This window comes from Salmo salar, chromosome 11, assembly GCF_965601325.2.
Source record: "Salmo salar chromosome 11, fSalSal1, whole genome shotgun sequence".
Taxonomy (NCBI): domain Eukaryota; kingdom Metazoa; phylum Chordata; class Actinopteri; order Salmoniformes; family Salmonidae; genus Salmo; species Salmo salar.
Genome location: NC_138301.1, coordinates 32477501 through 32491789, shown reverse-complemented (window position 1 = coordinate 32491789; position 14289 = coordinate 32477501). Strand labels below are relative to the sequence as shown.

Below are 14289 nucleotides of genomic sequence, written 5' to 3'. Positions count from 1 at the left end.
GACAGATAGATTTACAGTCAGAGGAAAAGAGACAGACTTAGCGGGAGAGGCAGACAGACAGACAGACTTAGAGGGACAGACAGATAGATTTAGAGGGGGACAGACAGATTGATAGACTTACAGGGAGAGGCTGAGAGACAGACACACAGATTGACTTAGAGGGAGAGGCAGACAGACTTCGAGAGAGGTAGAAAGACAGACTGACAGATAGACTTAGAGAGACAGACAGATAGACTTAGAGGGGGACAGACAGTTAGACTTAGAGGCAGAGAGACAGACAGACAGACAGACAGACAGACAGACAGACAGACAGATAGACTTAGAGGGGGGTTAGACAGAGAGGCAGAGAGACAGACATATAGACTTAGAGACAGACAAATAGAGAGACAGATAGAGAGACAGACATACTTAGAGGGGACAGACAGAGGCAGATAGACAGACATATGGATTTAGAGACAGACAGACTTAGAGGGGGACAAACAGACAGACTTAGAGGGGGACAGACAGAGAGACAGACAGACAGACTTAGAGGGGGACAGACAGAGAGACAGACAGACAGACTTAGAGGGGGACAGACAGAGAGACTTAGAGGGAGAAACAGACAGAGACAGGCAGAGAGACAAACAGACTTAGAGGGAGACTGACAGATAGATTTACAGTCAGAGGAAAAGAGACAGACTTAGCGGGAGAGACAGACAGAGAGACAGACAGAGAGACAAACAGACTTAGTGGGGGACAGACATACAGACTTAGAGGGAGAAACAGACAGAGAGACAGACAGAGAGACAAACAGACTTAGAGGAGGTCTGACAGACAGACTTAGAGGGAGAGACAGACAGACAGACAGACAGACAGACAGACAGACAGACAGACAGACAGACAGACAGACAGACAGACAGACAGACAGACAGACAGACAGACAGACAGACAGACAGACAGACAGACAGACAGACAGACAGACAGAAAGACTTAGAGGGGGACAGGCTGGAAATCTGAAACCCAAGACATAGACTAAGGGCTTTCCCCCATACATTTATCAAACATTTATAAAACAACATTTATAAAAGAAACAAACTAGAACGTACAAGACCAGACAGGATGGAGGGAGAAGAGTTAGAAGAGTGGAGAAATAGAACAGGGTGGGGGAATAAAAAACAGTCTTCAGAGGGATAGTGACAGATCTAGGGGGAAGGTGAGGATTGTCTGATGGGGTAGGACTAGGATTAGGGCCATGGAGGGTATGGGAACATGGGGCTATGAGGGGGGAAGAAGAGATCCAGACCTGCTTGCCTCCCATGGACTTGGGGTTGGGGTAAAGGGTAAGGGGTATGTATAAAGGTAAGGGGTTGCTACAGTACAGACCTGTTTGCCTCCCATGGACTCAAACATCTTCTCCAGCTGAACTCTGAGCTGCTGGATGTTGTTGATGAGGATGCAGGGCTGTCACAGAGACACAGTCATATTATTATACATATAGAATTTAATAGTACTATTCAGAACCAGACTGGCCATAGGGAAGTTTAGGCAAATGCTAGATGGGCTGGTCCATCTTTTTTTGTGTGCAGAATGATCATTATGTGAATCCAGAGAACACTTACCACTTTCTCCTGGTTCAGATACAAGCCAAAATCCTTGGTTATGATTGCAGCATATTGCAACAGAACTTTGTTGATGGTCTAGAAAAAATACAAGAAAAGGAATGAACAATATTGAGTTGTTACAATATCAAAACACTCTTAGAAATAGTATTGGACATACACACGGTCAAACAGACACACACACACACACACACACACACACAGCTAGGGACATTAGGTTGGGGGTTAGTGCCTGACCTTAGCAAAGCGGCACATGAAGTGAGCCAGGGCCTGTGGGTTGGGGCACTCCAGCTTCTTAATGATCTCAAAACTCTGGTTGAGCTGAGTGAACACATCCACCACCGAACAGGAGAACAGGACATGTTCTGACGTTGGCTGGAACTACAGAAAGAGAAAGAGAAAGAGAGTGAGACAGAGAGAGACAGGGAAAGAGACAGAAGGAGGGAGAGCGAGAAAGAGAAGGGGGAGAAAGAGAGGAGAGAAATAGATTGGCCGAGCGAGACAAAGATGAGAGAGAGATAGGGAGAGAGAGAGAGAGAGAGAGAGAGAGAGAGAGAGAGAAAGCGAGAAAAGAGAGAGAGCTTTAGTACTTCAGAATGGTGCAGTATTTCATTGGGGTGAGCAGAGCAGCAGAGTGCTGTATGTCAACGCTGCTGTTATTCATTCATCCCTCACTGAGAAAAGACAGAGGACTACCAGACAGTGAACGAGTGAGAGTGAGCGAGTGAGAAAAGAGTAGAGTGTGTGAGTACTCACGCCAAGCTTCTTGTCGCTCCCCAGAGCTCCGTGTAGGAAGTCCATGGCAACATCCTCATTCTCAGACAGCCACTGAATGACAAACGGCTCGAACCACCTGGAGGACACATTCACACACACACACACACACACACACACACACACACACACACACACACACACACACACACACACACACAGTGAGTATACTGTACATAGTATTCAAAGTGTGTGTGTGTCAAAAGTGTATTCCCTGCTGTGCTCCTTGATTAAGGGCATCTGCCACAAGAGAAAGGGATCATAAATAAGGTGGGCGGTGTGTGTGTGTGTGTCCTTAACTCCTGAAGGTGCTTTGTGTTTAAATGACAGCAGCAGGTGGGTGGGACTGTGAGCTGTCATTCACAACTCACTCTGTAATGGATTGGATGCTGTTTGACCAGCAGTGACAGGGAGGTGTTTCTCTGTGAGGGCACTAGCAAGGTTGTCTGAGAGAGCAGTATTCCATATCTTTAAGGATTTAATACAATCACCTGTCTTTTACCTGACCTTCATGACATTCTCTCCTTAAATGTTTTCAATCTAGTTTTAAATGCTGATTTGTAAAGCACTTTGGGTTTTAACATGTATGGCAGGGTTGGGCTACATTCTATTTCAATTCAATCAATTTAGGAAGTAAACTGATCTTGGTGTGTGTTTTTTTTTGTGGGTATATTACAGTACTTCCAGAGAATACTCAGTTGTACATGTAGGGTGTGTTTGTCTGGGTATATTACAGTACTTCCAGAGAATACTCAGTTGTACATGTATGGTGTGTTTGTCTGGGTATATTACAGTACTTCCAGAGAATACTCAGTTGTACATGTATGGTGTGTTTGTCAGGGTATATTACAGTACTTCCAGAGAATACTCAGTTGTACATGTAGGGTGTGTTTGTCTGGGTATATTACAGTACTTCCAGAGAATACTCAGTTGTACATGTATGGTGTGTTTGTCTGGGTATATTACAGTACTTCCAGAGAATACTCAGTTGTACATGTATGGTGTGTTTGTCAGGGTATATTACAGTACTTCCAGAGAATACTCAGTTGTACATGTATGGTGTGTTTGTCAGCGTATATTACAGTACTTCCAGAGAATACTCAGTTGTACATGTAGGGTGTGTTTGTCTGGGTATATTACAGTACTTCCAGAGAATACTCAGTTGTACATGTAGGGTGTGTTTGTCTGGGTATATTACAGTACTTCCAGAGAATACTCAGTTGTACATGTATGGTGTGTTTGTCTGGGTATATTACAGTACTTCCAGAGAATACTCAGTTGTACATGTATGGTGTGTTTGTCTGGATATATTACAGTACTTCCAGAGAATACTCAGTTGTACATGTATGGTGTGTTTGTCTGGGTATATTACAGTACTTCCAGAGAATACTCAGTTGTACATGTATGGTGTGTTTGTCTGGGTATATTACAGTACTTCCAGAGAATACTCAGTTGTACATGTATGGTGTGTTTGTCTGGGTATATTACAGTACTTCCAGAGAATACTCAGTTGTACATGTATGGTGTGTTTGTCTGGGTATATTACAGTACTTCCAGAGAATACTCAGTTGTACATGTATGGTGTGTTTGTCTGGGTATATTACAGTACTTCCAGAGAATACTCAGTTGTACATGTATGGTGTGTTTGTCTGGGTATATTACAGTACTTCCAGAGAATACTCAGTTGTACATGTATGGTGTGTTTGTCTGGGTATATTACAGTACTTCCAGAGAATACTCAGTTGTACATGTATGGTGTGTTTGTGTAGGTTGATTGATTGACTGTATTTATCTGCTGATTAAAATAATATGTCTGCTCCTGTTGGAGACAACATGACATCATCGAGGATAGGACACTGTGCTGTAGTATTTACAGAGAACACTCAGCTGGTGTAATGTGTGTGTATTTATTTGAGTGAAGCTAAAACATTTTATTTGGCTTTAAACTCCAGCATTTTGGATTTGAGATCAAATGTTTATTATGAGGCAACAGTTCAGAATGTCACCTTTTATTTGAGGGTATTTTCATACACATCTGTTTTACTGTTTAGAAATGAAAGCACTTTATGTATCTAGTCCCCCCATGTCATAAGTATTTGACAATTTCACTTACAGTGTATTAGATTTAATTAAAAGTGTAGTATTTGGTCCCATATTCCTGGCACGTGACTCTACAAACTTGTGGGATGCATTTGCAGTTTGTTTCAGTTGTGTTTCGGATTATGTTTTGCCGAATACAAATGGAAAATAATGTATTGTATCATTTTGGAGTCACTTTTATTGTAAATTGTTAGGTTTTATTATTATTATTTTGAAATATAACAAGACTAGCTGTCGCCATTGGCATCAGCTAATGGGGATCCTAATAAAATACATTTGGTTCCAGGTAGAACCCTTTTGGGTTCCATGTAGAAAAGGGTTCTACCTGGAGACAAAAAGTGTTCTCCTATGGAGATAGCCGAAGAACCCTTTTAAAAACTTTTTTTTATAGAATGTACCATGATTACGGATAATTATGAAGGAATTGTGAATCATGATGAGTGAAAAAGTTAGAGGCATAAATATCATACCTCCTGAAAAATACTTACCACCCCTATTGGTAATGATGAGAGGTAGCATGTTTTGGGGCATCTGTGTGTGTGTGTGTGTGTGTGTGTGTGTGTGTGTGTGTGTGTGTGTGTGTGTGTGTGTGTGTGTGTGTGTGTGTGTGTGTGTGTGTGTGTGCAGTACACTACTTACAGAGAATACTCAGGGGGTGTGTCCTTGAAGGCAGCAAGTTCACGGACATACTCGTTGTGGAACCACTTGACTTTAAAGTGAAGGTTCATGTACTCTGTGCTCTTGCATAGACGGTGCTTATCGTGCTCTGTCAGGGGAAATGAAAAGGCAGAATGTTAACATGCATGTCTGGACTGAGATATGACGTGGTGAACTTGCCACAGGAGTAAAAGCCTCAATGCTGAATCAATCAATCAAGCTAATAGGGGAGATCTGAAATCCAGACCCACGGAAGTGGACAGCGATGGAATCAGAATTCTGATGTTCAGCACCACAGGAGAATGGACAGCGACTGTTGGGTGCAGGCAGTCACTCTACTCTAGTACTACATCCTGTGAATCCTGAAATATATCCAGGTAGCCAGGAAGTGAGAAGCCTGGAAGGGTTTACATTCTCTGATTTACATTCTGCAACAAGTCCTGCTAGACCTATAACATGGCTGACCTAGTCTCACATAGTCATACCGCTAAAGTCCCGCGTGCGCCTGGTTCGCGACAAGGCTATGGCTGACCTGATATTGACAGAGACAGGTAATCTAAGACTAGACCAGGAATCCTGTAAACACAGACACTGGTAGTGACATGACCTTGGTGGACACACACACAGGGTCTAATGAGAGCTGACTTGGTACATAATGAAAGTTCAGTCTGATGACATGGTAGGCTCTATCACAGTAGAGTAGGACATATTAACTATCACAGAACTTGGGGGTAGAGAGGAGAGAGAAGGGAGGTAAGGGAGAGAGGGGAGGGGGTATAGAGAGATCCATAGATGATTTAATCACCATCACACTGCACACTGCCCTATCCCATCTGGACAAGAGGAATACCTATATAAGAATGTTGTTCATTGACTATAGCTCAGCCTTCAACACCATAGTACCCTCCAAGCTCATCATTACGCTAGGGGCCCTGGGTCTGAACCCTGGGCCCTGGGTCTTCAGAGGGTGGTACAGTCTGCCCACAGCATCACCGGGGGCACACTGCCTGCCCTCCAGTACACCTACAGCACCCGATGTCACAGGAAGGCCAAAAATATCATCAAGGACATCAACCACCCGAGCCACGGCTTGTTCACCCCTCTGTCATCCAGAAGGCGAGGTCAGTACAGGTGCATCAAAACTGGGACTGAGAGACTGAAATACAGCTCCTATCTCAAGGCCTCAGACTGTTAAATAGCCATCACTAGCCGGCCACCACCCGGTTACTCAACCCTGCACCTTATAGGCTGCTGCCCTATTTACATAGACATGGAATCACTGGTCACTTTAATAATGGAACGATAGCCACTTTAATAATGTTTACATACTGCTTAACTGATATCATATGTAATTACTGTATTCTATTCTACTGTATTTTAGTCAATGCCACTCCGACATTGTTCGTCTTAATATTTATGTATGTCTTAATTCCATTTTTTTACTTTTAGATTTGTGTGTATTGTTGTGAATTGTTAGATACTACTGCACTGCTTGGAACACAAACATTTAACTACACCCGCAATAACATCTGCTAAATATGTGTATGTGACCAATACAATTTGATTTGATTTGAGTAGGGAAGGAGGCAGGTGATAGGAGAGACAGAGAGAGAGAGGAAGGACAGCGAGGTGGGGGGTGCAGGGGATAGAGAGAGAGAGAGAGAGAGAGAGAGAGAGAGAGAGACAGAGACAGAGACAGAGAGACAGAGAGAAAGGACAGAGAGGTGGGGGGTACAGGGAATAAAGAGACAGAGAGAGAGAGGAAAGCCAGAGAGGTGGGGGTGCAGGGAATGGGAGAGTCAGAGAGAGAGAGGAAGGAGAGAGAGGTGGGGGGGAGGTGAGGGATAGGAGAGACAGAGAGAGAGAGGAAGGACAGAGAGGTAGGGGGAGGTGAGGGATAGAAGAGACAGAGAGAGCGAGGAAGGACAGAGAAGTGGAGGGGAGGTAGGGGATAGGAGAGACAGAGAGGGAGAGGAAGGACAGAGAGGTGGGGGATGCAGGGGATAGGAGAGAAGGTTAGGAGAGACAGAGAGAGAGAGGAAGGACAGAGAGGTGGGGGGAGGTGAGGGATAGAAGAGACCGAGAGAGCGAGGAAGGACAGAGAAGTGGAGGGGAGGTAGGGGATGGGAGAGAAGGTTAGGAGAGACAGACAGAGAGAGAGTAGAAAGCGGGGTAGAGGGGGAGGAAGGGGACAGAAAGAAGAGAGAGAGAGAAAGAGGGGAAGGAGGGGTGAAAAAGGCAGAGAGAAGGTTAAGAGAGTGAAAAAGAGAGGTAGAGGGGTATGAACAGATAGATTCGCCAGACAGAATAACAGCAAAAGTGAGAAATATAATTCCAGTGAAGATACAGTGTCTCTACTAAACACAAAGTCTCTTCACAACACTCACACACACTTCAAAGGCACCTTTAAAAGTGTGTGTGTGCGTGTGTGTGTGTGTGTGTGTGTGTGTGTGAGAGAGAGAGAGATTGTGTGTGTGTGTGTGTGTGTGTGTGTGTGTGTGTGTGAGAGAGAGAGAGACAGAGAGATAGTGTGTGTGTGTGTGTGTGAGAGAGAGAGAGATAGTGTGTGTGTGTGTGTGTGTGTGTGTGTGAGAGAGAGATAGTGTGTGTGTGTGTGTGTGTGTGTGTGAGAGAGAGAGAGAGATAGTGTGTGTGTGTGTGTGTGTGAGAGAGAGAGATAGTGTGTGTGTGTGTGTGTGTGTGAGAGAGAGAGAGAGAGAGATAGTGTGTGTGTGTGTGTGTGAGAGAGAGATAGTGTGTGTGTGTGTGTGTGTGTGTGAGAGAGAGAGATAGTGTGTGGGTGTGTGTGCACGTGTGTTTTAAAGCCATACATTGAGCAACATTCCTGCTGCAACACATTAAAACACCTCAGATAAGCACCTGTGTGCCTCCATAAGAAATAACAAAATGTCTTGAAAAAGGTATTAAACAAATCAAAAGGTATTATTTCAATACCAAATTGTCTTTTCTAGTTGTCTCACAGCAAAGTCCTTGTCATTATATTTGCATATTTATGATAGATTCCCATAAGCAATATTATTGTAGGAGATTCGTTTTAACAAGGCAAAGCAAGCAATCAAAGGAAAGTGCTTCCTGAATGTTTGGGTAGCTGAAATGTTTTATCACAATACTAAATGCTGTGTGTGTCTGAATGAGTGAGTGAGTGAGTGAGTGAGTATGAGAGTGAGAGAGTGAGAGAGAGTTGTAGCTCTCTCAAAGTGTGAAGGCAGAATAGCTCCAGTCACAGAGGTTTATCTGCTGTGACGCTGCCACTTCAATAACTCAACACATTTCTCCAACACTTCGTTTGAACTAACTACAGTACATACACTGAGTGTACAAAACATTAGGAACACCTTCCTAATATTGAGTTGCACCCGATTTTGCCCTCAGAACAGCCTCAATTCACGGGCATGGACTCTACAAGGTGTCAAAAGCGTTCCACAGTGGTGCTGGCCCATGTTGACTACAATGGTTCCCATAGTTGTGTCAAGTTGGCTGGATGTCCTTTGGGTGGTTGACCATTCTTGATACATACGGGAAACTGTTGAACGTGAAAAACCCAGCAGCATTACAGTTCTTGACACACTCAAACCTGTGTGCCTGGCACCTACTACTGTACCCAGTTCAAAGGTACTTAAATCTTTTGTCTTGCCCATTCACCCATTGAATTGCATACATACATAATCCATGTCTCAATTGTCCCTCTTTAACCTGTCTTCTCCTCTACATCTATACTGATTGAAGTGGATTTAAGGGATTGAAGTGACATCAATAAGGGATCATAGCTTTCACCTGGATTCACCTGGTCAGTTTATGTCATAGAAAGAGCAGGTGTCCATAATGTTGTGTACACTCAGTGTATACTTTGTGTGTGCCTGTGTGTGTGTATGTATGTGACTGAATGTGTGCCTGTGTGTATGTATGTGTCTATGTGTGTGGGTGCGTAATGTGTATGCGTACGTGTGTGTGTGTATATGTGTGTGTGTTCCCTGCAGATGGTAGAAAGTGTAAGCTGGGGTCCAGAGGGAAAACAGACTGAGTCCCTGATTCCCTAATGAGGATGTCTTCATGTTAGACCATCAGCCTACTGGGACAGACAGGCTCATCCCTCCCTCCCTCTCTCCCTACCTCCCTCCCTCCCTCCCGACCTCCCTCCCTCCCGACCTCCCTCCCGACCTCCCTCCCTACCTCCCTCCCGACCTCCCTCCCTCCCTCGTGATGTCCTTGCTGTCAGAATTTGTTTTGTGGTGGGAACGTTCCCACCCACACACTACTGACATCTTCAGCAGGCAGGCAGGGACATTTTAAGCTAGCTGTACTGAAGGCTTCACCCTTAAAGTAAAGTTCACATTAATAATGAATAATATATCACTGACCGTTAAACCCTGACCCTAGAGCTCTAACCCCTGACCTCTCACCCTCCCTGATTAGATTTCCAGGGAAGACAAGTGTCACTTTGTATCTTCTCCCTAGAAAACCACAACATCAGACCTACTAGAGAGAGAGAGAGGTAGAGAGGGAGAGGGAGAGAGAGAGGGAAAGAGAGGGAGAGAAGGGGAGAGGAGAAGAGGGAATGTGCTATGGGTGCACTCAGTGACCTGCCCTCTGGAGAGTGTAACCAGAGTGAGTATTAAATCAAATCAAATTTTATTGGTCACATACACATGGGTAGCAGATGTTAATGCGAGTGTAGTGAAATGCTTGTGCTTCTAGTTCCAACAGTGCAGTAATATCTAACAAGTAATCTAACAATTTGACAACAACTACCTAATACACACAAGTGTAAAGAGATTAATAACAATAATATATATGGATGAGCGATGGCTGTGCGGCATAGGCAAGATGCAGTAGATGGTATAGAGTACAGTATATACATATGAGATGAGTAATGTAGGGTGTGTAGACATTATATAAAGTGGCATTGTTTAAAGTGGCTAGTGATACATTTATTACACCCAATTATGAATTATTAAAGTGGCCAGAGATTTGAGTCAGTATGTTGACAGCAACCACTCAATGTTAGTGATGGCCTTGAGATAGAAGTTGTTTTTCAGTCTCTCGGTCCCAGCTTTGATGCACCTATACTGACCTCGCCTTCTGGATGATAGCAATCATCCCTATGTGTGTGTGTGTGTGTGTGTGTGTGTGTGTGTGTGTGTGTGTGTGTGTGCGTGTATGTGTGTGTGTGTGTGTGTGTGTGTGTGTGTGTGTGTGTGTGTGTGTGTGTGTGTGTGTGTGTGTGTGTGTGTGTGTGTGTGTGTGTGTGTGTGTGTGTGTGTGTGTGTGTGAGTGTGTGTGTGTGTTTATGTTTTTGTTTCTATGTGTGTGTTTGTCTGCCTTCCCTACCCTGCCTTTCCCCCCAGACTTTCATCCCTGGTTTCCCTACAACCCGTACAGCCCTCTCCCTAATCCTTCCCCCTCTCTCCTTCCTCCCCCTTGCAGTGTGTTGGTAGGCCCAGGGAGAACCCATCAACCCTGCAGGCACAGAAGAGGAAACGTGTATTTTTCCTGACCTGTTTGGTTAAATGAACCAAACAGATCAGGATAAATACACCAGTCTCCTCTTCTGTGCCAGCAGGGTTGATGGGTTCTCCCTGGGCCTACCAACACACTGCAAGGGGGAGGAAGGAGAGAGGAGGAAGGATGGGGGAGAGGGCTGTAGGGTGGACCTGTGTCGACTTCCCTGGGCCTACCAACACACTGCAAAGGGGGAGGAGGGATGGGGGAGAGGGCTGTAGGGGTGGACCTGTGTCGACTTCCCTGGGCCTACCAACACACTGCAAAGGGGGAGGAGGGATGGGGGAGAGGGCTGTAGGGGTGGACCTGTGTCGACTTCCCTGGGCCTACCAACACACTGCAAGGGGGAGGAGGGATGGGGGAGAGGGCTGTAGGGTGGACCTGTGTCGACTTCCCTGGGCCTACCAACACACTGCAAGGGGGAGGAGGGAGAGAGGAGGAAGGATGGGGGAGAGGGCTGTAGGGGTGGACCTGTGTCGACTTCCCTGGGCCTACCAACACACTGCAAGGGGGAGGAGGGATGGGGGAGAGGGCTGTAGGGGTGGACCTGTGTCGACTTCCCTGGGCCTACCAACACACTGCAAGGGGGAGGAGGGATGGGGGAGAGGGCTGTAGGGGTGGACCTGTGTCGACTTCCCTGGGCCTACCAACACACTGCAAGGGGGAGGAAGGAGAGAGGAGGAAGGATGGGGGAGAGGGCTGTAGGGTGGACCTGTGTCGACTTCCCTGGGCCTACCAACACACTGCAAAGGGGGAGGAGGGATGGGGGAGAGGGCTGTAGGGTGGACCTGTGTCGACTTCCCGGGGCAACCACAAATGAATGTATAATACTCTTCTAATCAGCCAGGTCACTCCAGATCCAAGGCGATATTCAACGTTCGTCCAGGTTCCCAGGACGTCAGGGGATGCCTTCAAAACCGGCCACTAGGGGCAACGGGTAGCACTATTCCCATCAAGTAGAATTGCGGCTTTGTGGATGAGGATGGAGGATGGGCATAAGCCGCGAGACTCGGCTCCGAGGGTCGCGCATTCAATCTAGGGCTCGGTGGTATACCGTATTTTAATGTATACCGGTATGATGCACGGACCGGTTTGAGTTTTTACTTTACCATCTATAACTGTATTTGAATGTTTGGTTTGTTTAATGTGATACGCCATGCGTAACATCCTTTTCTATAGTTTACTCTTCTACTTGAGTTATCTCTCTCCTCTCTCTCTCCATTCTGTTTTCCACACAGACTTAGCCCCGCCCCCTGTCACTCAAGGAGCGCGTTTGTTTTTGCTCGGCCACCAGACACTTGCAGTTAGTCTGCATGGTCAATGCAGCACATGCAACAATGACTACGATGCTGCTTCCACTCTGCTTGTTAATATAAACCTACAAGAGTTCTATAATTACACTATTAGTGTTTCTAACATCTGCAAACAGCTAGGTTTTCTTTTCTTAACAAGTTGTGGCTTGTTAGCCATTAAAGCTAATCACTAGTTAGCTGTCTAAAGTAGCAAGCTATACATCCTGATACCAGTGAAGTTTGTGCAACAGTATCTTCTAAATCAAAGAGGAATAGGCTAAGCATGAATATGTTAGCTACATGAAGTAGCTAACAGAAAACATTTTATGTAGCCAAAGATTATAGGGTCCCTTAGGAAACACTGACCAACACTTTGGTTCCTACCCAATCACAATAACTTCTCTCTGGCATTTTCATTAGTTGCCATGTCAAACAAGACTGTATTCAAAGCGCCCATTATTATCTTCTAACTATGGAATTAGAATAATCATTATTTCCCAGTTTTATGATCTAATCACAACATTTGGTTTAAAGGCCTTGTAACTTCGGTCAACTCTGAGTTCAACTCGGAATAACCTGTATCATGAAAGTGTCTCACCTCTTAGCCAGGTAGATTTATATGGCAACGAATCCTTCAGAACTAACCTGCACCCGTGCAGGCTAACTCAGGGCTTACTATTCATCTCGAATGAAGTGTCTGACCCACGGGTTGAGGCCCAATGAAATCAGATTCCCTTCCTCTTGCAAATATCCCTCTCCATCTCTCTCCATCCCTCTCCATCTCTCTCCATCTGTCTCCATCTCTCTCCATCCCTCTCCATCCCTCTCCATCTCTCTCTCAAATACAACATGAACTGCCGCCTGCCTTTACATTGAAACTGTTGCTCTATCAGCAACTCTCTCTCACACACAAACTGACTTGGGATGTTCTGGTTATGTGCATGCTAGGGTGTGTGTGTGTGTGTTTGCATGCGTGCGTGCATGTGTGTGTGTATGTAGTTATTGTATATAAATGAATGAGGATAATGCAGTGGGATAGTGCTTAACCCTTTGACATGTACGAACACACGGGTGTGATCATTCTACAGTGGTCCCTGCATTGTACGCTCAAACCGCTGTGATTAGAACACTTATTTAGAGCGTCCAGTTAGGATTGACACAACAGTCAGCGTTTGAGCTGGCCACATAGTTTTTTTCACAGAAACACAGTCTTCACAACGTTATGTCGTCCATGTGAAAGGCTAACACAATTCTCATCCAAACCGGAAAATGTCAGCTACATTAGTCCTAGCGCTAACTGAGGAAAGAGTGACCTAACACAAGAGGTCATATTTAGCTAACTCTCAGCTGACAGAAACTGTAATTAGCTAATAGTAATTACTATTTACAATTCATCATATCACGGGTGACCTCACCAGTGATCTAAATAATTGAATAAAACGCAATGGGTATTTTGGGCGGGCCGCCATATTTGTTTTTTCATGTCAACCAAAGATAAGAGGTTGCAAGATGAGTTGGGTCTGTTTGCAGTATGCATGTTGAAGGGAAGGGGAGTCGTTTACCATCATTCACTAACTGAAGTTTACTCAAAAGACGATTGAACCATCCCTTCACTTCATTTTGGTCTGGCAGACATTTACGTGACAACCAGAATGCATGATGTCAACAAACATGGCGCCACACAGCTGGCAATTAGCTTAGAATTAGCTCCTCATAATTAGTACAACCTTAAAAAATATATATTTTACACACAGATTGTATTTCCATTACAATCTATGCAAGAATCGGAATGCATGATTTGTCACCAGCACTTGAAAACATGTGAATAAAACAGCAAATGCATTATGCTCCATACATACATACGGTGTGCAGCTACAATAACACGATATACAGAAACTATAATGATAACGTAATAAGGCACTTACTTTGATAGGAACGCACACACGTCCAAAGTTATTATTAGTAGTGAAGGCAATGTGGCCTCCAGCCGGAAAATGTGCCAGGGAGGAAATAATGTGTTCTTGGGCTGGCTCAGTAATGTCTCAAACACAAACTGTCCTCAACAGTGAAATGGGCGGAACACACCTCAATTCAAACAGTTGTTAGAAAATTAAAAAAACTTGTTAGAAAATAATTTGAAATTGATAAGTTGCTCTATAGCCAATAGATGATTAGCAGGCAGCGTACCTTGGTTTGAGGGCAGAGTGGGTGAACTGTCCTGTTGTGTAACAATCCCATTTTGGAAAAGTGCATTCTGACAGCACGCGCATAAAATAAACTCACCCTGGGGTACCCGTTAGAGATATTTGGAACTTACACGTGAAAAGGTTAAAAGGCTGACCACTGGT

General features: G+C 44.8%; 1 protein-coding gene across 1 annotated transcript in view; it reads right to left on the bottom strand.

Annotated features, from left to right (window-relative positions):
- The window catches only part of LOC106592186 (protein unc-13 homolog C), a 180052-nt gene that overhangs the window by 52918 nt on the left and 112845 nt on the right, over positions 1-14289 (bottom strand). The window contains exons 20-24 of the mRNA XM_082957854.1: positions 5112-5238; positions 2355-2451; positions 1836-1979; positions 1599-1676; positions 1363-1440 (exon numbers count right to left, since the gene is read on the bottom strand). Of these exons, the coding sequence (XP_082813980.1) occupies positions 1363-1440; positions 1599-1676; positions 1836-1979; positions 2355-2451; positions 5112-5238 (524 nt within the window). The remainder of the gene's footprint in view (positions 1-1362; positions 1441-1598; positions 1677-1835; positions 1980-2354; positions 2452-5111; positions 5239-14289) is intronic.